General features: G+C 48.2%; 2 protein-coding genes across 4 annotated transcripts in view; one reads left to right on the top strand and one right to left on the bottom strand.

Moving 5' to 3' along the window:
- Positions 6-6,157, top strand: EMG1 (EMG1, N1-specific pseudouridine methyltransferase). 3 transcript variants are annotated; one of them, XM_005680923.3, is made up of 6 exons: positions 6-331; positions 4,217-4,318; positions 4,431-4,572; positions 4,909-4,967; positions 5,051-5,200; positions 5,520-6,157. In XM_005680923.3, the coding sequence occupies exons 1-6, from the start codon at positions 164-166 to the stop codon at positions 5,802-5,804; spliced, it is 906 nt and encodes a 301-aa protein (XP_005680980.2). In that variant the 5' UTR covers positions 6-163; the 3' UTR covers positions 5,805-6,157. The 3 variants fall into 3 exon arrangements, with proteins under 3 accessions (XP_005680980.2, XP_005680981.1, XP_013819708.2); XM_005680924.3 differs by having other exon boundaries at positions 5,516-5,788; XM_013964254.2 differs by lacking the exon at positions 4,431-4,572 and having other exon boundaries at positions 67-331; positions 4,217-4,364.
- The window catches only part of LPCAT3 (lysophosphatidylcholine acyltransferase 3), a 33,572-nt gene continuing 16,865 nt past the window's right edge, over positions 5,978-22,684 (bottom strand). The window contains exons 2-13 of the mRNA XM_005680925.3: positions 11,872-11,979; positions 11,002-11,108; positions 10,249-10,342; positions 10,093-10,130; positions 9,539-9,717; positions 8,623-8,731; positions 7,987-8,073; positions 7,660-7,826; positions 7,092-7,239; positions 6,856-7,014; positions 6,618-6,740; positions 5,978-6,377 (exon numbers count right to left, since the gene is read on the bottom strand). Coding sequence (XP_005680982.2) covers positions 6,624-6,740; positions 6,856-7,014; positions 7,092-7,239; positions 7,660-7,826; positions 7,987-8,073; positions 8,623-8,731; positions 9,539-9,717; positions 10,093-10,130; positions 10,249-10,342; positions 11,002-11,108; positions 11,872-11,979 — 1,313 coding nt within the window. The 3' untranslated portion in view covers positions 5,978-6,377; positions 6,618-6,623. The remainder of the gene's footprint in view (positions 6,378-6,617; positions 6,741-6,855; positions 7,015-7,091; positions 7,240-7,659; positions 7,827-7,986; positions 8,074-8,622; positions 8,732-9,538; positions 9,718-10,092; positions 10,131-10,248; positions 10,343-11,001; positions 11,109-11,871; positions 11,980-22,684) is intronic.

Raw genomic sequence — 22,684 nt, 5'->3', positions numbered from 1 at the left:
TCTGGAACCCTGCCCTCCCAGAGAGGCTTCGCGAGCGCTAGACCTCGAGCTGTCTCCATTTCCGAGCGCCCACTTTCGAAATGGCAGACGGAAGGAAGCTGGAGATTGGGGCGAGCTCGAGGCCAATTTAAGGACGTTACACAATTTCCGATCCGGATGCAAGATGGCTGCGCCCAGTGGTGCATTCCAACCTCGTGAGCGCCGGGCTGCGGAGCAGGAAGAGGACTGGGATGCTGTGGCGCCCAAGCGGCCCCGACTTGGGGCGGGTAGCAAGATCGGAGGCCGTAGGCTCATTGTGGTGCTGGAAGGAGCCAGTCTGGAGACTGTCAAGGTAGACTTGGACTAGGAGATGGAGAGTTAGTGGATCGATAGGATGGGATCCGGTGTGGTGAGGGTGGTGGGCTCAGGGGGTGATGGATGGAGAAAGCAGGGACGGGTGAAACATGCTTTTGGAGGAGTGGCCTAATCGACTGCCTCTTCGTTTAACATCCTGAGTTGGTAGTACTCGTTTTCTTTGCTCTTGAATCTCTGTGCCGCTCACATCCTTGCTTCCGATTGATTTACCAGGATTCTGTGATAATCCTAACCCCAAAGTCGTCTTAGGGGAGAGGTTTCGTCCTTCGTGTCGTTCCTCGGTTCATCCCAAGACAAGTTTACTGGGCAGAGGTAATTACTGTAGCTCAGTCAGTCAGTTCAGTCGCTCAGTCGTGTCCGACTCTTTGCGACCCAATGAACCGCAGCACGCCAGGCCTCCCTGTCCATCACCAACTCATGGAGTCCACCCAAACCCATGTCCATTGTGTTGGTGATGTCATCCAACCATCTCATCCTCTGTCATCCCCTTCTCCTCCTGCCCTCAATCTTTCCCAGCATCAGGGTCTTTTCCAATGAGTCAGCTCTTCACATCAGGTGGCCAGAGTATTGGAGTTTCAGCTTTAACATCAGTCCCTCCAATGAACACCCAGGACTGATCTCCTTCAGGATGGACTGGTTGGATCTCCTTGCAGTCCAAGGGACTCTCAGGAGTCTTCTCCAACACCACAGTTCAAAAGCATCAATTCTTTGGTGCTCAGCTTTCTTTATAGTCCACCTCTCACATCCATACATGAGTACTGGAAAAACCATAGCCTTGACTGGACAGACCTTTGTTGACAAAGTAATGTCTCTGCTTTTCAATATGCTCTCTAGGTTGGTCATAACTTTCTTTCCAAGGAGCAAGCGTCTTTTAATTTCATGGCTGCAGTCATCATCTGCAGTGATTTTGGAGCCCAGAAAAATAAAGTCAGTCGCTGTTTCCACTGTTGCCCCATCTATTTGCCATGAAGTGATGGGACCAGCTGCCATGATCTTAGTTTTCTGAAAGTTGAGCTTTAAGCCAACTTTTTCACTCTCCTCTTTCACTTTCATCAAGAGGCCCTTTAGCTCAGTCGGCCCACCCTTTTATTTGTAAGGACTTAGTGTTTAGGTTCGTTGAAACATGTCTGTCATTCTCCTTTATTACTACTATACATTTCAAAACACTGCGTGGATCAGGTTATCAGTACATTCACGTCTTTATTTTTACCTATCATTTGGCTCTTCTCCCAAATAAATCTGGAAGTTCCCTCTTAAAACTTTATGCAGTGTTCTCATTCCTTTTGACATTGTTTCTCTTGCCCTTTAGAGCTAAACTTGTTCACTGAGTAGAGCCAGAAGAAATAGCACAAGTTGAGAAGTCAGACCTGAATTTTAACCCAGGGGCTTACACTTATTTTAAGAGTCTGATTCTTGAGAAGTTTGTAGTCAGTTTGTAGAACTCAGTTAAGACTTTGCAGGGGTATTGTAATGAAAGAGCTTTAAAAGTAGTAATCTAGGTGCAATTCTTTTCCATCTTTCTTTCCTCAGCCACTGTGGCACTTTATTAAGCTTGCAGTTAGAAAACTTTTTAAATGACCAGCTAATCAGGTTTCCTTTCATTTTCTTCTATAATTGATATTTCTAACCTAATTATAGGTTCACATAGTCATTCCTCCAGCCTGTTAGATCTGATTCACTTAACCACTTCGTTTCCTGGTATGTTCTGTGGGGATGATGGTATTTGTACCTATTTTACTGGATTGTTGGGAGGATTAAAGGAGTTAGTGTGTGTAAAGGATTTAGAATAATCTTTGTCACTTGGAATTAGTTGTTACTGGTTCAGGTTACTTATTAAGAAGCTGAAAAGGTTGTAGCTAAATTAAAAGTTTCTAGAACATACTCCAGAGTAAATTAGGCCAGTTGTTATTAATGATACTCCAACGGTGATAAAATCCATTGCTGACGTTGAAGCTGAAGTTAAAGTCTTCTGTACTGTTAGCTTTTGCCTTCCTTGTGCTGGTACCTCTTGCTTCTGCCAGCCTCATCAGCCTGCCCAATTTTTTTTTTTTTTTTTTAATTTATTTGGCCGTGCTTGGTCATAGTTGTGACACATGAGATCTTTACTGTGGCATGCCGGATCTAGTTCCCCCACCAGGAATCTAATCTGGGCCGCCTGCATTGGGAGTGTAGAGTCTTCGTCACTGGACCACCAGGGAAGTCCCCTCTCCATTTATTCTTTGTACTCCAGCCTCACTGGCCTCCTCTAAGCTCTTTGAAAACACTAAGTTCTCTGATACCTTAAGGCGATTGCAGATAATGTTGTGTAACTGCGAGCTCCCTTTACTCAGCTCTTTGGCTCATTAATTCCTACTTAATGTTTATTCATTGGACGATTATTGATTCTGTTACTCATTCTTCAATTATTAAATGTTACTCTCTCATAGAAATGATTCCCTTCCTGGTATAAACCAGGTCCTCATAATCCTTTAGTGAACTATTTAGTTTTCCTTCATGTTTATCACAATTTGAATTAAATATTCATGTGGTTGGTTGTCTCTTCCACTAGAAGGCTATAATAAGGACAGAGAATAAGGTTTTAAAAATTCTTATATCTCCAGTACCTACTACAGAATACACATGGTATTCATTCTTTGATTATTCTAATTAGTGGTTTTCAAGCTTATTAACCACAGCCCACAATAAAAAGAAAAAAATTGCACGGTGAGCCAGTGTGCACACTCAGCTATGTGGAGGAGAAAGTTTCATAGTCCTTTATCTACCATGACTGCATTTGAATTACTCTGATGTTTTCTGTTCTATTCCATTAAAAGAACAAAACCTTGGTTATAACTAATGAGTCAAAACTAGGTTCATCTATTCAAGAAGTTTTTTTTTTTTCTATAATTAAGAATGCCCTTGGAATAGAAATGGCAACCCACACCAACATTCTTGCCTAGGAAGTCCCATGGACAGAGGAGCCTGGTGGGTTGCAGTCCATGGAGTCACAGATTGGACGCAACTGAGCACGCAGATACATACAAGAGTGTTCCGTGGACTTAGCTCTTGGCCCTTTGTTTTTGTTCTCTGTGACATTTTTATGTCACTTACTCAGTTAATCTCAAAATTTATATGCCTCTTCCCCTAAACTTTTTGGAGTCATAGCTCAAAATGTTGCCAGACATACAAATGTTGTATTGATACATAAAAACTTAGCCTTTCAAAACTGTATTTGCACTTAAAACTTTTTACCAACCACCCTAATGCTCCTCAGGGCTCCAGTTTGCAACTGTTTCTTTTAGCTGTTGCTCACACATCTTAAACCTGGAACCACCCCCCTTTTCTTTTACTTCTGAGAATGTTCCTTGATTACACTACCTCTGGCCTTATTAGAGTTTTCACACTTCTTCCTGTTCAAATTTGCAGCTCTTCACATTGTGCATGCTTGTTTTAAGCAGACTGAGGGTAGTGACCATGTATGTTTTGCCCAGTGTGCATGTAATGCTTTTGTGGTAAACAAGCATTCAGCCTTGCTCAGTAACCTAACTTTTGCCTGGTTCCAGAACCCCTCACTGGCTTTGCTTGATAACCATAGGTTTTAAAATTAGATCCAGTTTAAAGTGTGTGGAATCATAGGCTGCCCTCTTCCTCCCTCTTTCCTCCAAGATCAGTGATGGGGGTGGGGGCGGGGAAGATGTGGGCACAGAGGATCCCCTGCAGGATTTGGGCACCCCACCTCAAGTATCTGATGTATAGATCTGGGATGGGCCTGAGAATCTGACTGTTTAGCAAGTTTTCAGATGATGCTGGTTTGGGGACCCCTTTTTGAGAACCGGCATTCCAGGGAAAAGCAGCTTATGTAGCTCTTGTTCCCTGTTCTCAGGTGGGGAAGACGTATGAGCTGCTCAACTGTGACAAGCACAAGTCCATCTTGTTGAAGAATGGCCGGGACCCTGGGGAAGTGAGGCCGGACATAGCTCACCAGGTAACTCCAGGGGCGGAGCTCAGGCCCTGGGGCCTCTGGACAGAAGGTAAGGCAGCTGTGGGGCTTCTTTTCTGTCCTGACTGTGCCCTGGTCTCCACCTCACCTCCCTCAGAGTTTACTGATGCTGATGGACAGTCCCCTGAACCGGGCGGGCTTGCTCCAGGTTTACATCCATACGCAGAAGAATGTGCTGATTGAAGTGAACCCCCAGACTCGAATTCCCAGAACCTTTGACCGCTTTTGTGGCCTCATGGGTGAGAGAGAAACTTGGCAGAATTGATGGAAGGAGGAAGAGGAAGGGGAATAAAGTGTGGAGTTTTTTAGGTGGGGGAGGGGTCAGGTGACCTGATTCCAGAACCAGGGGTCTGCACTTTCTTCCCATGTACGTGGGTTCCCGGCTGCAGAGAAGGGAGAGGGGCCTGTCACTGCACAACCAGCCTCGTGCTTGGCAGCTGCTTGTTGAGAACATCTCAGTTGTGTGGATGCATGGAACACGTGGAACCCAGCTCACCTAAGGGTTTTCTGGTTGAATCACTGGGCATGAGAAGCTGGGTCTCCACCTAGCTCTCAACTCTGTTTTTCCGTCCTAGTTCAGCTTTTACACAAACTCAGTGTTCGAGCTGCTGATGGCCCCCAGAAGCTCTTGAAGGTGAGGTGTTGTTACCTACTGGTTGGAGGTGGTGTTCTGGGAATGTTTCTGGGGCTGATTTTTATTTATTTATTTTTCTTTAGGTGATTAAGAATCCAGTGTCAGACCACTTCCCAGTTGGGTGTATGAAAATTGGCACTTCTTTTTCTGTCCCAGTCGTCAGTGATGTGAGAGAACTGGCGCCCAGCAGTGACCCCATTGTCTTTGTGGTGGGGGCCTTTGCCCATGGCAAGGTAAGGCCTGGGCTCAACTCTCAGATCCTTCACGGAGCTGAAGCTTAGCACAGAATCCCGAGAGCACTCAGCATTTTGATGATCCTTTAGAGTTGGGAGGTAGAGGGTAAGGAGAAAGCTGAGGGGGCTCCACCTCCTGCCCCTGGCGCATCCTGTGAGGAACGCTGGGGTGTGCATCACGGTTGGAACTAGTCCTCTCCATCCTTTGCCCACACTGGTGGTAAACAGTGCTATGAGATGGCAGTTTTTCTGCCCTAAAGCAGGGCTGAACCTGTGATGAAGCGACCGAGGCGCTGACCGATGCTCTTTCCTCAGGTAGATGTGGAGTACACAGAGAAGATGGTGTCCATCAGCAACTACCCGCTCTCTGCTGCCCTCACCTGTGCAAAAGTCACCACCGCCTTTGAAGAAGCGTGGGGGGTCATCTGACAGCAGAGCCCGGTCCCAACAGACACTGCAAATGTTGCTTCCCGCCCCGTCCTCAGTTGACTGCTGGAAGACCCCCACCCCCGCACCCAAACTGGGGTCTGCGGAAGTCCAGGCTGTACGCCTGCTATCTGTTTGTTTTATAAACGTTGTTCTTGTAAACCTGGTTGTCCTCTGAGAGTTCCTAAACTCAGCAGCAATGCTGTGACCTGGTGTAATCCCTCAGACCTCAGGAAGACCCGTGAGGTTACGGTGTTTGCAGTCTGGTGCCCTAAATGAGGGAGCCCTGATTGTTTCAGCCTTGGCACACGTGGAGGGCAGTTTGAAAGAAAGTAGCCGGGGCGCCAGCCGTGAAAAACCAAACGAACTGAAGTGATTTTATGTGGTACAGTCAGTCCAAGGTAGAAAAGTGGAGCAGGCGGCGCCTTGCCCCTCCCTTCCCCCCATGGGGGGGTGGAGGCAGCGGCACAGATACAATCATAGTAAATTGGCAGAAGAAAAACACAAGTTCCTGGCTAGAGGGGGAAGAGATAAGGCAACGTGCATGGGGGAGCCCAGAGGAGGGATGTGGGCCCCTCTGCTCCTCCCATGAGAGTTTCCCCTTTGGCCCCAAATGGAGATGTGGCCGGCGGCAGAGGCACAGCTGGGGAGCCCCGTCTTCCCAAACCCTGGTTTCTGGTTCTCTGTGCTCCAGGGAGGAGTGCTGCAAAGGGAGGCGGGCCGTTGGTGTGCCAGTCCTGCTGTGGGCCACCTGCGAAGGGAGAAAGTGGGAGGCCAGTTGGCATCACTTCCTGGTGCCTGGGCCTCAGCCCTTCCAGCTCCCTCTGGGCACCCCTCAGAGCAGTCAGTGCCCCATACTGTGTTTCTGGAAGCCAGGCCCTGTGAGGTTCACCCCATCTTCCCAGGACTACCTGTCACTCGCCCCATCCCAGTCTGTGGCTGTCTTCTGTGACCTGATGGTTGACGCTCAGTTGTAGGGAGGTGTACTTACCAGGAATTACTCCATTTTCTTTAACTTCTCTTTCCTCGGCACCATCACTTTACGGACATAAGGCAATATGAATAGTAGACTCAAGAAGAAGACGTGGCCAAGGAAATAGATGGACTTGTACACCTGTGGGGACACGCAGCCTCCGCGGTAGATGACAGCCTGGAACTGTCCCCCTCCCCGCTGCCTGCCTGACCTCTCAGCAGTCCCTTCCCCTCCTGGTGGGTAGGCCCCTGGCTACCTTCATCCACTTGTCCCACGTGAAGAGGCAGAAAGCGGTCATCGAGTAACCCATGAAGAGCCAGTGGATGGTCTGCTGCACCAGATAGTAGACGGGCTGCAGGACGGTGATGGAGGCCAACCTGCTCAGGACCGGGCTGTCTCGAATCAAGCTGGCAGCCTGGGGAGGAACGAACAAGCTCACTCAAACTTGCTCCTCTGCTCAGGGCCCCTCTGCCCGCCATCCTGAAGGCTCACCTGTCTCTCCACAATAACAATGAGGAACTCCATCTGGAAGCAGACCAGGTACCCTGAGTGGAGGCCGTGCCAGAGCGCCAAGAATAGCAATGACAGGCCCTGGGATAGAACTTTATTTCCAAGGAACTTGAGTCGCTTGAAGAAGTAGCTGGAGAGAAGGGTGAGAGAGGATGGGCCTCAGATCCATCCTGCCTCCTGGCGCCCCCAGTGGGGCTGGAAGGCAGTGTGCTCTGGTCACTTTAGAATGAAAGGCAGCCAAGCTGATGAGTCACGGTTTAGGCAGAGAACAGACTGAACAAACGCTCAGCTGGGGCCCCGCTTGGTACAATGGATGATGACAGATGGCCTGCCTGGTGCCGAGGCTGCAGCGGAGAGTGTGGTGGGCCAGCCCTGTACCCAGGCCGCTAACTACCTTGTTTCTGTTTTTGAAACATAATAGGAATGTTTTGGGGGGCTTTGAGTTGGGACAAGAGTGGGCATGGCTGGGGGTGTGAGAGTGCCTGGAGGGGTCTGCCTGAAGTGGGGAAAGGTGAAGAAATGGTGACACATCCCTGCCCGGGGCACTTACCGGGACACCCAGGCGTTGGTGTTGATGTTGAAAGAAGCAATGGTGCCCGTGAAGCGGGGGTTGGTTTCAAAGAGCCACACCTTCATGTTGGCGCAGGCATCCCACTTGGCGGCCCCATACTCGTCGAAGTCATTGAAGCCCAGCCCCGTCAGAATGCACACGCCTTCCTGAGGGAGCCGGGCCATCAGAGTCCCACCGCCACCCGGCTCCCTCTCCTGGCAGGTGGTCTGTGATCCCGCCCCTCTACCCCCCAACAGGTTCATCCCCTGTGACCCCACCCCTCTCTACCCAAGCTGGTCTCCTGTGACCCCACCCCTCTCTCCTCACCGTGACCAGCCAACAGGTGACATATTTGTACAGCACGAACTTGCCCCAGAGCAGCATGTACATGCAGCGGAACCAGAAGCTGCCGTTCTTGAGAGAAGAGAACGTGGGTGGGTTAGGAATGCCAGGCCAGGAGCCCTGCCTTGCTCCCCCTCACAGGTGTGGCTGACTACTCTGCAATAGGCCAAGGGGAACCCCTTGGAGAGGCCCCGAGACAGCGGGGCCTCACCTCCTTTCCTAGAGCGGGGGCACTCGGGCCACAGGCGCTGGGGGCTTTTACGTCCACGTTCATCGTCAGTGAAGGAGATGGAGACGAGCCAGCATCTCTCCCCAGGTCCTGAGCTCCTAGTGCCCGTCTGCCCAGGGCCGGAGGGGCTTGGCCGGGTCGCCTGGCTGTTAAAGAGAATGAGCCCAAGCTGAGCTGCAGGGGGAGGTCAAGGTGCTGATACGCACCCGGCATGGCCCTGTGCCCGCGAGGCTGTGCAGTGCTGGCTGATGGACGCCAACTCTTAGGTCTAGAGCAAACCCAGCAGGCAACTGGGGGTGGTGCTCCCACCTCTCAGCTATCTACGGGGGTCCTGGCCTGGCCACTGAGTATCTCTGGTGCTGTTGTGCCGCTGCTGCTGACAAAGCACTCACTTCATAGTCGTCGCTGAGGAGATAGTCTTCGGTGATGTGGGGGCTGAGCAGGGTGTAGCCCACTAGGTAGACCAGGCCCAGGGCCAGGCGCCGGAGAGCAGGTATGGTGCTGGAAAGAGACACGCGGGGTCATGGCAGGTGATGGCAGAGGCCCCTCCCTCTGGCCTTCTCGAGGGCGAGCGCTGCCTCGGCTGGGCAGGAGGATGGAGCATGCAAACCCTGAATCTGGGTGCTTCCCCTCAGGTCCAATGGACCTCTGGGTCTCCCTGGTGTGCTCGGGCTACGTGGGGACTGAAAGCCCGATGCAGAGCCCAGCTTTGGATCTGCTCCCTTCTCTCCTGGCTGGATCGATGCTCAGACACAGGCTGGCCAAAGTTCTCAGCAAAGGGATCTGCCTGGTAACTTGATCAGTTTCCTGATTCCTGGTAGCTCAGATGGTAAAGAATCTGCCTGAAACGTGGGAGAGCCAGGTTCGATCTCTAGGTGGGGAAGATCCCCTGGAGAAGGAAATGCAACCCACTCCAGTGTTCCTGCCTGGAGAATCCCATGGACTGAGGAGGCTGGCCGGCTACAGTCCATGGGACTGTGAAATACATAGATTTTGATGTATTTATCAACATTTTTTAAACTGGGAAGGTGGGTTTTAAAGGCAGGGACATGACTGCTTCAGGCAAAATCCTGTGGCATAAAAGTGTATTTTGAGGTTTGTACCACAGGGTTCGGAGGGATGGTGGGAAGTGACCCAAGCTGACAAGTGCCCACTCCCTGCAGTGAGCAGGCACGGAGCGCCACCGGTCACAGGGCGAGAGCCTGGCCCAGGGCAGAGAATGTGGCCGGCCTTTGGAAGGTCACTTCAGAAGTGGCTTTGTGTCGGGTGAGAGGCCTGGACGGAGGTCTTGATGAAGCGGGCGATTACCTGTTTGGTATCTTCCCTGGGACATCAGTCAGCTCTCCCCGCACCAGCTTCATGTAGTGGTTCATGGAGAACTGGGGCCCCACCAGGAAGGCTCCATAGAAGTAGGAGAAGCCAGCGACTTCCAGCAGGGAGGGGACACCCCGTATGGCATATATCTGCTGCTCGGAGGTCAGGGATTTCTGTGCCGAGAGGAGAACGAAGAGTTCAGGACCTCGAGAGCCAGTGTGAGGGCTCCCCGCCCTAGGGCCCCACTGAACTGGGTTCTTCAAACAGAACCTCTTTGAGGGGATGACAATATGGAGAGGAGTCAGTGCTACAGAGGGAAGTAGGTGTGTGTGGGGTAAGTTCAGCCACGGCCAGCTGCTGCCCTCTTCTGAGGGCCTCCCTGGCCTGATCTCTGGGCTGTGAACAAGAGCTGGACCCAGGCAGTCAGAAATGATGATCACACCACGCAGCCCGAGGATGGGAGGGGAGGCCCCACCCCTGATGATAACAGCCATCCTCCTCCCTTTGGGTTAAACTCCTTCACCTCTCTGCGGAGGGAGGGTGCTTACCTGATCCTTCCCTCCATCATAGTAGTCGATAGCCAGACCTGCAGAGAGAGAAGGTGTGGGTGGAGCGGTGGGAGGGGGCACAGGATGCGGCCAGTGGACTGAGGGTGGGTGGGAGGATGGGAGGGGCATGGGTGTCAGAGGGGATCCACCACTCACCGATCAGCTTCAAGGTCAGGACACAGTGTGGCATCGTCCACTTGATGTCGTAGGTGCCGGTGGCTGTGTTGTAATATCCGGCCAGAAGGTAGCCCTAGGAGAGGGGCAAGTATTTATTTATCCCACCAGCACTACAGTGCATCTCCCCCTGCTCTGAAATCCAAGGTATTCTTCTCTTTTCCTTTCTCTTGCTCTAGAAACTGAACCTATAAAGGGGAAGGGATGTCTTCAGGGTTTCTCAGCAAAGTGAGAGCTAAACTGAGTATTTAAAGAATTAAAAAAATTTTTTTTTAATTTTTGTTTCTTTTGTCTCACCGCATGGCCTGTGGGATCCCAGCTCGCTGACCCGGGATTGAACCCTCGGCAGTGAGAACTCAGAGCCCCAACCATGGGACCGCTGGGGACTTCCCCAAACTGACAACGCAGATGCTCACATCCTGCAGCTCATTCCAAGTGGGTCTCCTGCCTTGACTTTCAGGGACTCCCCTCGTGCACAAATGGCTGCACTAATCCCAGCAGGCTCAAGAGCCCCGACGGCAGGGTCCAGGGCAGAGGGCCAGCGGCCGCCCCTTGGCGAGGTGGGCGGCCTGCAAGGGACGCTCCCGGGCCTCTGGACACTGACCCAGAGCCTCCTGCTGAGGGTCGCTGTGCATCTCCCGGTCCACGGCTTCTTCTCCACCCCAGCCCCCGTCCTCCCCCCGCCCCCAGCCCGGCTGGCTGTGGGCCGAGCTGCCCTGGGAGAGACATGTTTACCATCTGGACGCAGAAGGTGGTGAGCACAGCGGTGATGGTTCGGCCCATCAGCCGGAGGATGAGGAACTGCAGCACGATGCAGAGCAGGGAGTGGTAGAGCTGGGTTCCTGGGTGTGGAGCAGACAGCACTTTGTTGCCTGTTTTCCCCCCACCCCCCTTGCATTCCCACCCTTCCTGACACTTCTGAACACAAGAATATATACAGAAAAAAGGAAAAAAAAAACTTTGGTATTTGGATCTTTCTTCTTTTTAAGGAGCCTCCTGATTTGGAGGAAGGGAAGAAAATTAACTGTATAAAAATACAGGACTGCCAGGGAGCGCCTGTATTTCTGGATGTTGGGCCTAAGGGATGCTCCTGGCGGGACTGCTTGGGTCTGTCGGCCAGTTCCAGCCCCAGCAGAGACAGACCGGTGCCTCTCTGTGAGTGGTGTCTGTAAGGGTTGCTTTGTTGTTTTCGGCACTAAGTCGTATCCGACTCTTTTGCGACCGACCCTATGGAGTGTAGCCCGCCAGGCTCTGTCCATGGGACTTCTCAGGCAAGAATACTGGAGTGGGTTGCCATTTCCTTCTCCAGGGGATCTTCCCGACTCAGGGATGGAACCCTCGTCCCCTGCACTGCCAGGCGGGTTCTTTACTGCTGAGCCACCAGGGAAGTCCCTCTGGTAAGGGTAACCATTCTCAAAATGCTTTTATCTGGGAGAGAAATGTACATGAAGGGAGAAGCTAGGCTGTGTTCCTGCCCATAAAACCCTCTCTTTGCTCCCACAGCATCACAACTTCTCTCTCCACCAGATTCCCTCCAGGACGTTTTGTTCAGGTCTGTTCCTTCTCAGGCTCCCTGTAATTGTGGTGCTAACTCAGTTCACTCACCAAAGTTATAATAAGCGATTGAGAGGCCCGTAAAGGTGTGGAAAAGGTGGATGAGGTAGCTGTCCTTGTAGAAAAGGTAACGCCGATAAAATAAAGCCAAGGGGTAACCTGGATGAGGAGAAAGAGCAATAGAGGGTTACTCGTGCCTGGTGCCCTCCCGGGTTTGTTCTGGGAGTTGATCTGGCATAACACCCAGCCCAGAGAGGAATGAAAACATGCATACTAAGGATGTCTACAGAGACAGCAATAGCACCCCTAATTATCAAAAGAAGCCTCTTTGCAAATACAAATTTAACATGGGAGATATTAGTTTTATATTGAGGCAATACAAACTGGGTCCTATGACCACGTTTCCTTTACCACTTATTAAATATTGCTAGGAACTTTCTCTTGCATTTTTCTTGGATGATAAAAGGGACTGAGAGTGCCCAACTGTGCCCAGAAACGCCGTTTTACACCTTGATGATCTATTATAATTCCATCACTAGCAGAGTATTGTCAGTCACATTATTAAGAGAATAAATACAAATGATCCCTGGCTACAGACAGGGTTGCTGTCGGCATACACAGTTGCACAGCAGTTAGTAGGTGGGTACTCCTCACACACTTGAGGTCTGGGCACTGCCCAAGCTAATAAATCCATTTAGGTATACTGGAAAAATATCTTCTGAAGCCATGATTCAAGGTATGGTCCCAGGGTTATGACTGAACTACAGGGGATCTCTTGATGGCCGTGAACTGAGGATGCACAGCCAAGGGTTGCTTACCGAACGGGGTCAACAACACTGGGTATTCCTAAACTAAAATTAACGCGTTGCCTTCTTTTACTGTAGACTCACAGCCAGTGTTCCTCACATCAGCCATCATGAAATCTGGCTGATGGGCTTGGCAACCTTCCTCCTGTAGTGCACGAGTAGAGTTGGGGTCCCTCCTGTTGTTTGGAACCCAGTCTATCATTGCATAATTAGTGTTCTTGAGTTAGTCATGGTTTATAGCTGCTGCAATTCTTGCATTTTTGGCTGTATCTCGGGGCTTGTGGGATCTTAGTTCCCAGACAAGAGGTTGAACCCAGGCACCAAGCAGTGGAAGCTTGGAGTCCTAACCACTGGACTGCCAGGGAAGTCCCTGCAATTCTTAACTTTTCAATTGTAAGTTGCAGGTAGTTTATCACTGGTGATATAGTTGTGAGTTTGCTTAACTGCACGGCTTAGATGAGCGTCATACATAAAGGGCTGAATTAAGTGAATGAGTAAATGGATAATCATGTTACACGTTAGCTGATGTTCTCCTAATTATTTTCCCCATAACCTTTTTTTTTTAATATACTTATGATCACAGGGATTTCTCTGGTGGTCCTGTGGCTAAGTCTCTGTGTCCCAAATGTAGGGGGCCCAGGTTCGATCCCTGGTCAAGGAACTAGATCCCACATGCTGCAACTAAAGATGCTATGTGCTGGAATTAAGATCCAGCACAGCCAAATAAATAAATAATAATAAAAAAAAACAACTTCTGATCACAACCTGTATACTACGTACCCTAGTTTTTTCACACAACAGTGTATTAGACATTTATCTTCTTCGCGGTGGCAGGATCTACTGGTGTCCTTTGAATGCTGCTCTCATAATGGGCTAGGCTCTTTATCAAATATATAGCTTCATGCAAACGGTTGATTCTGTAGATAATTCTGTGGGTGACTGGCTCATTTGCTCATTCATTCATCTGACAGATGTTTATTATGTGCCCACTACATGCCAAGCGTTCTGTTTATGGAGCACAGAACGAGGGAGGGGGTGGCATGGAATGGTTTATGTTCTAGCCACCTAAGGCGAAGTGACGTAGGGCTGCTAGTCGAGGGGAGGGAGGCAACTGTGACCCTTTCACAGTCAGATGAATGAGTAAAGGAATATGACAAGCCTCATACGTACCACGTGGGCAGAAATCTTGTGGGACTAGCAGCAAGATTTGCTAAGAACCAGACCCAAGTACTAGAAAGTATATATAAACACCCAAATGCCTTACATCTTTTGTCTTTTATTTTTAATGTTTTAGGAATAGGGGCATAAATGAACAAAAACAACAAATAGGGTGGATCTTAATTACCTAGAGTACTCATAAAAAGGTTCCAGACAGCTAAGAGTTTACCCTTTAAAGCATTTAAAGGGTTAAAAACCTTTAACCAATTGAAATCACTGAAACCCCTCATCATCTGGGATGCGTGAAGTTAAAGAACACAACACACATTACTCTGCCTCCTTAAATTGAATATAACTGGACATTTTCTTGGTGATCTGGGTCATAACTGTTCTAAAGGCATGATGGCTTTAGGACTTCCTGGGGTGTGCCCACACTGTCCTACATTCTGAGTCCTTATATCCATTTTCCATACTCATCTGCCCCTTTCTTTACTATTCAGGGATCTACAGTCACTTCTTGATCTTTCAGTGCCAAGAATAGTCGCTCTTCCTACTTCTAATTTACAGCAGGCCTTAGAAAGTCTTAACTTTGTTTTAAAGGTGCAAAACAAACAGACAGACAAGATCTAAGACAAGAACAAAGGCCTTGGTGTCTTCCTTGCAGACTTAGTGCCCAGCCCTCGTAACAGCTGTTCTGGCATTCAAGGCCCTTTCTCTGTCTCCTATTTTTGGGTGTTTGTGGGGGGCGTTGAGTTGGGTGAGGAGTTCCATGCAGGTGAAGTCTGACTGCGCACCAGGAAATGCACTGATAAGGAGATGGATTAATTGGGAGAAAAAGAAAAAGAGTGCAGCTGGCCAGGTTACCAAGGACAGGAAGATCATCAGAGAGAACAGTGGGGCCTCCAGGCTCTGGAAGCTGCCAAGGGGAGGAAGGAGCTGTGCTGGGCGAGTTGCTGTGACAACCTGGAGCTGGTTGTCAACACAGTACCCTGCTCCCCGCTGCTGCTCAGCTCGGCAAGCTTCGGAGCCTGGCTGCCATTCATCCCATCGGGGATGTGCTGTTTGGGGGGAGGGTGTCATCCTACAAGCTGCTTCTGAGTCTCAGTGCTGCTGTGTGGGAGCCGACGATTGATACAGTGGCCACAGTCACCTGAAGAATCGCTAAAAGAAACCAACAGAAGCAGTTCTCACCCACCCACCTGCCAGTCTGATGCAGTAGGTCTGGGTGGCCCTAATGGGCAGCCAGGGCTGAGAAGCTCTGCCTTCCTAAACCCTCGTGCAGGGCAGGTCCTGGGGAGAAAACCCTGAGCTCGATGACTCGGGGCTGCTGTTTTCTCTGAGTGGCACCCAACAGGCAGAGGTTTGCTCTCTAAACCCGGTATGGAGGCTTTTTAGAGCTTATGTGGCCGCCACACTGGAACAGTTTCTTCTATTTGATTGTTTGTTTGAAGGGGGACCCTGGGGACTTCCCTGGTGGTCCAGTGGCTAAGACTCTGTGCTCCCAATTCAGGGGGCCCGGGTTTGATCCCTGCTTAGGGAACTAGATTCCACAAGCAGCAACTAAGAGATTGCATGCCACAACTAAAACCTGGCACAGCCAAATAAAGAAATAAATATAAAAAAAATAATAAAGGAGGACCCTGCAGAAGAAACTTATTAGCGGATGAAAGTTGAAGATCAAATCTGCACCCTAAACTCGGGATTCCCAAACTAGAATGGGTATGCCAAGAGCAGAATGGGAGGCACTCACTATGCTGTGACCCTACAGCAGACTGCTGGGAGGCACTGAACTTGGCCCCTTCAGGCAGGGGTCCCCAACCTCTGGGATCCAATGATCTGAGGTGTAGCTGATGTAATAATAATATTAATAGAAATAAAACACACAATAAATGTAATGTGCTTGAGTCAGCCTGAAACCACCCTCTACCCCTCACTGCCTTGGTCTTTGGAGAAAACTGTCTTCCACAAAACTGCTCCCTGGTGTCAAAAGAGTTGGAGACCGTTGGCTTCAAGGATTCCAGTACATGGAATGTATGTACCCAGCTGGTCTCCCCAGCTTGTCGCCGGACGTCTCCTCAGGCCCCACTGCCGTCTGAGTCAGAAACTCGGATCTATTAACTGAGATTGCTAGTGGAGTTCATCCCTCTCTGGGATCTAAAGGTTGTGAAATTACTCATTAATCCTAAAAGGCCCTGAAGTTCCATGTGAAGAAACAGAAATGGACTGCTTTCATTCAAGTCTGGTGAATTTCTTTGCCTCTCATCCTGTGTTGCTATTTCTGGGCTCTCTGGGAATATGATACGACCCTGTTTGATCAGGCAATGGTTCATGTGACCTTGATGAAGTGAAAACAGAGCATGTTTTGGCAGGTGTGAGGAAGAAGACAGAACCAGAACTGCTATGTGTTGTCTTAGCCAGGTATTGACACTGGTTTTACCAAAAAGAAGACAACCACCTCCAACACCACACCAAGAGTTCAGAGAACACCCTCAGCACATATACAGTAGCCACTGTCAAACGTTTTGGTCTCAGCACTGCTGTTTAAAGAATCATGAAAAAAAAAAAAAGAAATAGAGTTAATTTACAATGTTGTGTTAGCTTCAGGTATACACAAACTGATTCAGTTATATATATGTGTGTGTGTGTATATATATATTCTTTTTTAGATTCTTTCCCATTATAGGTTATTATTAATGTAAGATATTAAATATATCTTCCTGTGCTATACAGGAGTCCTTGTTAATTAGCATCACTTTACACTCTTAAAAGCCTTCTACTGCAGGGGCCATAGGTTTGATTCCTGTTTGGGGAACTAAGATCCCATATGCCATGTGGCACAGGCAAAAGAAAAGAAAAGAAAATTAAAAGTTTTAAAATTATTAATTCATGAAAAAAATAATAAACCTATTACACATTAATACAAATAATGTACTCAATGAAAACAGCTATATTTTCTAAGTTAACCATTTAAATAAAAACAAAACTATTTAATGAAAAGAATGGGATTTTTTTTTTTTTAACAGCTATCTGGCCTTTGCTAAATAGAAGGCGGCTGGATGCTCAAAACTGCTTCTGAATTCAGTTTGTTGTAATATGTCATTTAGGCCAAAATATATGAAAAAAAAATCTGGCTTCACAAAGATATACAGCTGAAAAGAGAATCTTAATAACCTTTTCAGATAATTTTGGGTATTCTGTCTTTGATAACATACAGAAAATAAAAACTCAGCAAATAAGTAGTTTCTTAAAGGTTAGCTGTAACATGGAATTTGAAATTATATCAATGAGCTTTTCACACTGTTACATTAAAATCCACAGGTCTCTCTGGAGCTATATATAGATCTTTTAGCCAGGTCTGGTTTTTTAACAGTGTGCATTGGTCATTGGTAAAATATTGGTTCACTGAGTTAGGGAGATCTTTCAATCTTGAGACATCCTTATAATACAATATCCAAAAAAAAAAAAAAAATCACATTTCTTAGTATTACCATTGATTTTCAGCAGAAAAGTCTTTATAAAATGGGAAATTGTCTAGCTCATGGTAGCAAATACAAGTTTTGCAAAATTCAAATTTTCACTTGAAATTTATCATTGATTGCAAACACTGTCAGTTATGTTCCTCGAAGTGACAGACTCACTTTGCACATTTCCAAGAAACTATCTGCCAAATGCCCAGTCTAAACAACCAGTATGTCTATCAGTCATTCCTTCACCTGAAAATGGTGTTCTGTGAAAGAGAAGCTGTCAGTTCAACGCGCAGTGTCAGCCAGTGCACAGGTGCTTTGCCTTGAGACACTTCTGCTTTGGGACAGAGGGCGTTCCATGCACGTGTCTCATTTCTTCAAACAGAATGTTAAGAAGACATGTACTCAGGGTTGAGATTTTATGCTTCATGCAGGACACTCTTTGGTGGTTGTTCAGCTGCTCAGTCGTATCTGACTCTTTGTGACCCCATGGACTGCAGCACACCAGGCTTCCCTGTCCTTCACTATCTCCTGGAGTTTGTTCAAATTCATGTCCATTGAGTCAGTGATGCCGTCCAACCATCTCATCCTCTGTTGCCCCCCACTTCTCCTCCTGGCTTCAATCTTTCCCAGCATCAGGGTCTTTTCCAATGAGTGGACAGTGGATGGATTTGCGCACCCCCTGCCTTGTTTTTTTTAGCATTTATTTTCTGGCAGCATTGGATCTTTGCTGTGGCACTCGGACTTAGCAGTTGGGGCTCGAGTCCTTCTCTACTTGTGGCACACGGGCTTAACTGCCCCCAGGCGTGTGTGATCTCAGTTTCTGGACCAGAGATCAAGCCCATGTGCCCTGCACTGGAAGGTGGATTCTTAACCACTGCATTGCCAGGGAAGTCCTGGATCTGCCCTTTTTTGACTGACTGCATGGTGGTGAAGAATGTAGGGTATGCTGGTTCAGTTTGGTGTCCGCACCTTCACTCATGCTTAGGGACCAGCAGAGTTTTACCCACCATCACTTCTGCACTGTCAAGTGCCAATGACAAAAGCAAATAACATTTTAATTTTATTCTGAAAATAACTTTAAAGTTCTCAGGGACCCAAAGGAGTTCATGAACTACACTTGGAGAAATGCTGACACGGAATGGTGTTCTGGCTTAATCTTCCTGGTTAAAGCACCCTAAATCAACAGGCTTTTCTTCCTCCCTCCTTTCCTCAACTGCTCCTTCTGTATTTTTTTTTTTTTAATTTATTTATTTGGCAGCACTGAGTCTCAGTTTCAACATGTGGGATCTAGTTCCCTGACAAGGGATTGAACCCAGGCCCCCTGACCAGGAGGGCGGAGTCTTAGCCACTGGACCACTAGGGAAGTCCCTCCTTCTGTATTTTCTTTTTTTTTTTTGGGGGGGGGGTTTCTCTGTCCTTGGTTTTGAGATATCAGTTTCCCTCTTTTTTTTCTTATTCTATTGAGATGTATTTCACATACCATCAAATTCATCAGAGTGTAGGATGCGGTGGCTTTTAGTACATTCATAAGGTTGTGTAATGTCCCCACTGGAATGTCTAAATTCCAGCATGTTTTCATCCCCTGCCCCCTCCCCCGCCCCCAAGAAACCCCATTCATGTTAGTGGTCACTCTCCAGGCTCTGGTGACAAAGTCACTTTCTGACTCTACAGATTTGCCTCTTCTGGGTATTTCATAAAAACGGAGTCATACCATATGTGGACTTCTGTTTCTAGCTTCTTTCACTCAGTGTCATGTTTTTGAGGTTCATTTATGCTGTACCATGTAGCAGCACGCCATTATTTTTTTATGGCTGAATAATATTCCTTTGTTTGGACAGATCATACTTCATTTATGCAACCATCAGCTGATGGACATCTTGGTTGTTTCTACTTTGGGGGTATTAAGAAGAAGGCTGCTGTGAACACTCTTGTGACGCATGTTTTCTATTCTCTTGGGTATGTACCTAGGAGCAGACTGTTTGGCTCATTCACCCGCTGAGCAGCACTTCTCAGCTGGTGGTGCAGATCAGTTTTTAAAATTTCCCATCTGCTATGGACCAATACTTCAGTAAAGTACAAAGTCATGCGCTTGGATGATGTGGCACTATTGAACTCCTGCGAAAATCCCTAAATGTTCACTCTTACTCTCTGCTTGCTTTGAGCTTTGACTTGGCAAAGGGTTGCTACAAATTGCACCAACCTCTCCTTTGCCTCTTTCACTGAAGGCGTTTTCTTCTGACTCCTAAACATGGCTGACCTCCAGAGTCAGTCCCGATCCTCTGCTATGCTCTCTACACCATCTCATTGGAAACCCCAACTCTCATGTAATTTAACGTGATCTTTATGCCAAAGACAACCTCACATCTTTAATCCTGACCTCTCAGGTTTCAGTTCCACGTTTCCACTTCCTGGCGGGGCATTTTCAGTTTGATATCTTGCACCATCTCTAACTCTGTGTAAATAAGACATGGGCTTTCCCCTGAATCAGGCTTCTCTCAGCTTCTTTTGTTGATTAATGATGTTATTGCTCTCCGGGCCACACAGTGACACTCAAAGGCTTGAAGTTATCTCCGCCTCTTCCCTTTCTCCTCAGTGCCCAAATCTAGTCACCAAATCCTGGTTTGTGCACCACAAGGCTTGCAGGATCTTAGTTCCTGCAACTAGGGATTGAACCCATGCTCCCTGAAGTGGAAGTCCAGAGTTCTCAGCCATAAGGACCACCATGGATTTCCCCCAAGTCCTGCCGATTCCTCCTTTCCAATGTCTCTCGCCACCATCGCATCCTCTTTTTTCCCATGCTACCTCTGCAGGGAAGGCCCTCAAGTGCTCCCCCTTCAAGTCTTGCCACGACCTCATCTCTGCCTGTAGCTGCTTCCTCTGACATCCTCCACCAGGGGGCTCTCCCTGCCACTCCTGCTCAGAAGCCATCAGTGATTCTACCTGACCACTCCACATAGCATCAGCTCCCAAGTCCAAGATTCAAGGTCTACCTTCTAAACTACATTTCTGGGCAAAGCCTCCACCCTCCTCCTCCAGCTAACTGATATGCTAGTTTCTGCTCAAACATGCCTTGTGTCGGGAATTCCATGGTGGTCCACAGGTTAGGACTGCGCTCTCACTGCCGAGGGCCCTTCAGGGTTCAATCCCTGGTCAGGGAACTAAGATCCCACATGGAATGTGGTGTGGCCAAAAAAAGAAAAACCCAACCAAACACACAAACCACAACACCGCCCCCCCCCCAAAAAGAATCCAAACAAAACATGTCTTAATGTCTTTAATCTCTAGACCTTCACTCATGCCAGTCCCTTTGGGTGGGACACCGTCTTCAACCACCCCTCTAACCAAGTGAAGCCCTACCCATTCTTGAAAAACACTCAGTTCAAGTGTCTCCTTCTTTAGGGTTACTGTAGACCACAATTAATTCATGACCCTGCGCATTATGGACTCATGCCTTAAATACATGGCGCTTAGGACAAAGTCTCATTTGGCAAAATCATTATGTAACACAAGTTGCCATTCCTTACACTAGTGTTCCTTATTAAAACTATCACAAGTTCACAATCTCTTTTCCCAAAGTCCTTCTGTGTCTTTGGATCTCCCATAGCATGCTATCCTGCTTACTTCATTTTCTGATGGGTTGATCTACAGTAACTGGCACTTAACAGCGGTTTGAGTGTCAGTTTCCTCATCTGTAAAATGGGGACAGGACCTGCTCCAGTGATTATGTAAGGGCTAAAGGGGATATTGCATATAAAGTAGTCAGCACAGCCTAAAATATTGTAAGCAGTCACAAAGTCTCACACACACACATGCAGATTCACATAGAGGGAGTCTGTAAATTAGGTCTTATCTGAGAAATTCTGATGAAAGTGGTATCAGGGGTTCCAAATCTAATCTTCTTTCCATGTGACAATCAAATGACTGAGGGATTTTCTTCCCATCTTCACTTTAAAAGAAGAGTCATTGTGTATTTATTTTAGAAAGATGCTGACTCTGGCTTGCCAAGAGCACTTTCTCTAAAATGCAACATACGGTTAAATTAAGGCACTGGATGGTTAGAAGAACACCAACTCTGAGGTTAAGATGAGATTTGACAGCCTGAATCCCAGTTCTGCTACTTACTAGCTGTCCCCCTTAGGCTGGTTGATGAGTTACTGCTTTTGGTCCTCAGTTTCACTAGTAGAGTATCTAGGTCCTGGCTCATATTTCAACCTGGTCCATATCAGATGCTCAGTGAGCATGAGATGGCATCAACCTCTCCTTTAACAGAGGCCTGCCCAGCAACCTCAACTGACTGGCCTCAAACACAGCGAGTGCCGATGGCTCCTGCAGGTCCACCTCCCATCGAGGCTCTCCCCAGAACTTCACACTCGTGTGCAATGTGGAGTGGGTACCTGCCTAACGGGACACCTCAGACGTAACAGGCCCCAAACTCAATTGCTGATGTCCTTCTCTCAGCAAGCCTGCTCCTCCCCTGGCTTCCTCATTTCAGCAAAGCTTTCTGCTCAGCCCTTCTGCTCACACAAGGCTGAGGCCCTGCCACCTTCCCCTGCTCCTGAGCCCCTCCCCTCCCCCAGGCAACCTCATCTGTCAGCAAACTCTGTCTGTTCTACCTGCAAAGTGAACCCAGAATCTGACCACTTCTGCCCCTGGTCCATGTTGGCACCATCCCTGGCCTGTGTTATTACTGTCGTCTCCTGACTCATCTCCCCCAGGGCCTTCAGTCACGCTCTGCTCTGCAGGAGCTGAAGTCCAACCAGAATGCCAGACCGAGCTGCTCGCCCCTCCCCCACCGCTCTCTGACTCATCTCTGACTCTGGGCCACCCTTCCCGGAATGGCAGGCTTGTGCAAACCTTACAGCCTTCACATTAATACGTTCTTGGCCTGGGATGCTCTTTTACCGATGAGCTCAAGTACCTCCAGGGCTTCAGGTTTTTACTGAAACGTCACCTTATCGGTGGGGCCTTCCCTGACCGGTATCTTGAGATCGCACATGCTGCCCCACCCTGTATGCCACCAACAGACACTTCCTGTTTTTCTTTTCTACTTCATCTTTCCCATTTTCCCTTGGCACTTACTACTCTTCAACGTGCTGTATATTCTACTTATTGGTCTTTGAAGGCAAGATTTTTGTCTCTTTTCCCCCACACTGTACCGCAAGTGCCTTGTAGAGCTCCTGATACAAAAAAGTTCTCAAAAATATTTGTTGAATGGATGAGAGAATAAAAGAATGAAAGAACAAATACTCAGTATCCTGGGGAGTGAATAAAATATGTATTGAGCATCCATTATGTGGTCAGCAATGCATTAGGCGAAAGGAGACTACGGCAGAGTTGTAAGAGATGCTTTCAGACTCTGAAGGAGCATTTTAGAGAGAAAAGAATACCAAGCAATGATGTTGTGTAAATGCTAAGTGATGGAAATGCCAACGT

Source organism: Capra hircus, chromosome 5, assembly GCF_001704415.2.
Source record: "Capra hircus breed San Clemente chromosome 5, ASM170441v1, whole genome shotgun sequence".
In the NCBI taxonomy this organism is placed as follows: domain Eukaryota; kingdom Metazoa; phylum Chordata; class Mammalia; order Artiodactyla; family Bovidae; genus Capra; species Capra hircus.
Note: the sequence above shows the minus strand (reverse complement) of the source record. Positions and strands in the feature narration are given on the sequence as shown.

Excerpts from the sequence above, each read along its gene's own strand:
- EMG1 (XM_005680923.3), top strand. The coding sequence starts at position 164 with ATGGCTGCGCCCAGTGGTGCATTCCAACCTCGTGAGCGCCGGGCTGCG. Across the intron at positions 332-4,216 it reads CCAGTCTGGAGACTGTCAAG|GTGGGGAAGACGTATGAGCT; the intron begins GTAGACTTGGAC and ends CCCTGTTCTCAG. Across the intron at positions 5,201-5,519 it reads GGGCCTTTGCCCATGGCAAG|ATGTGGAGTACACAGAGAAG; the intron begins GTAAGGCCTGGG and ends TTCCTCAGGTAG.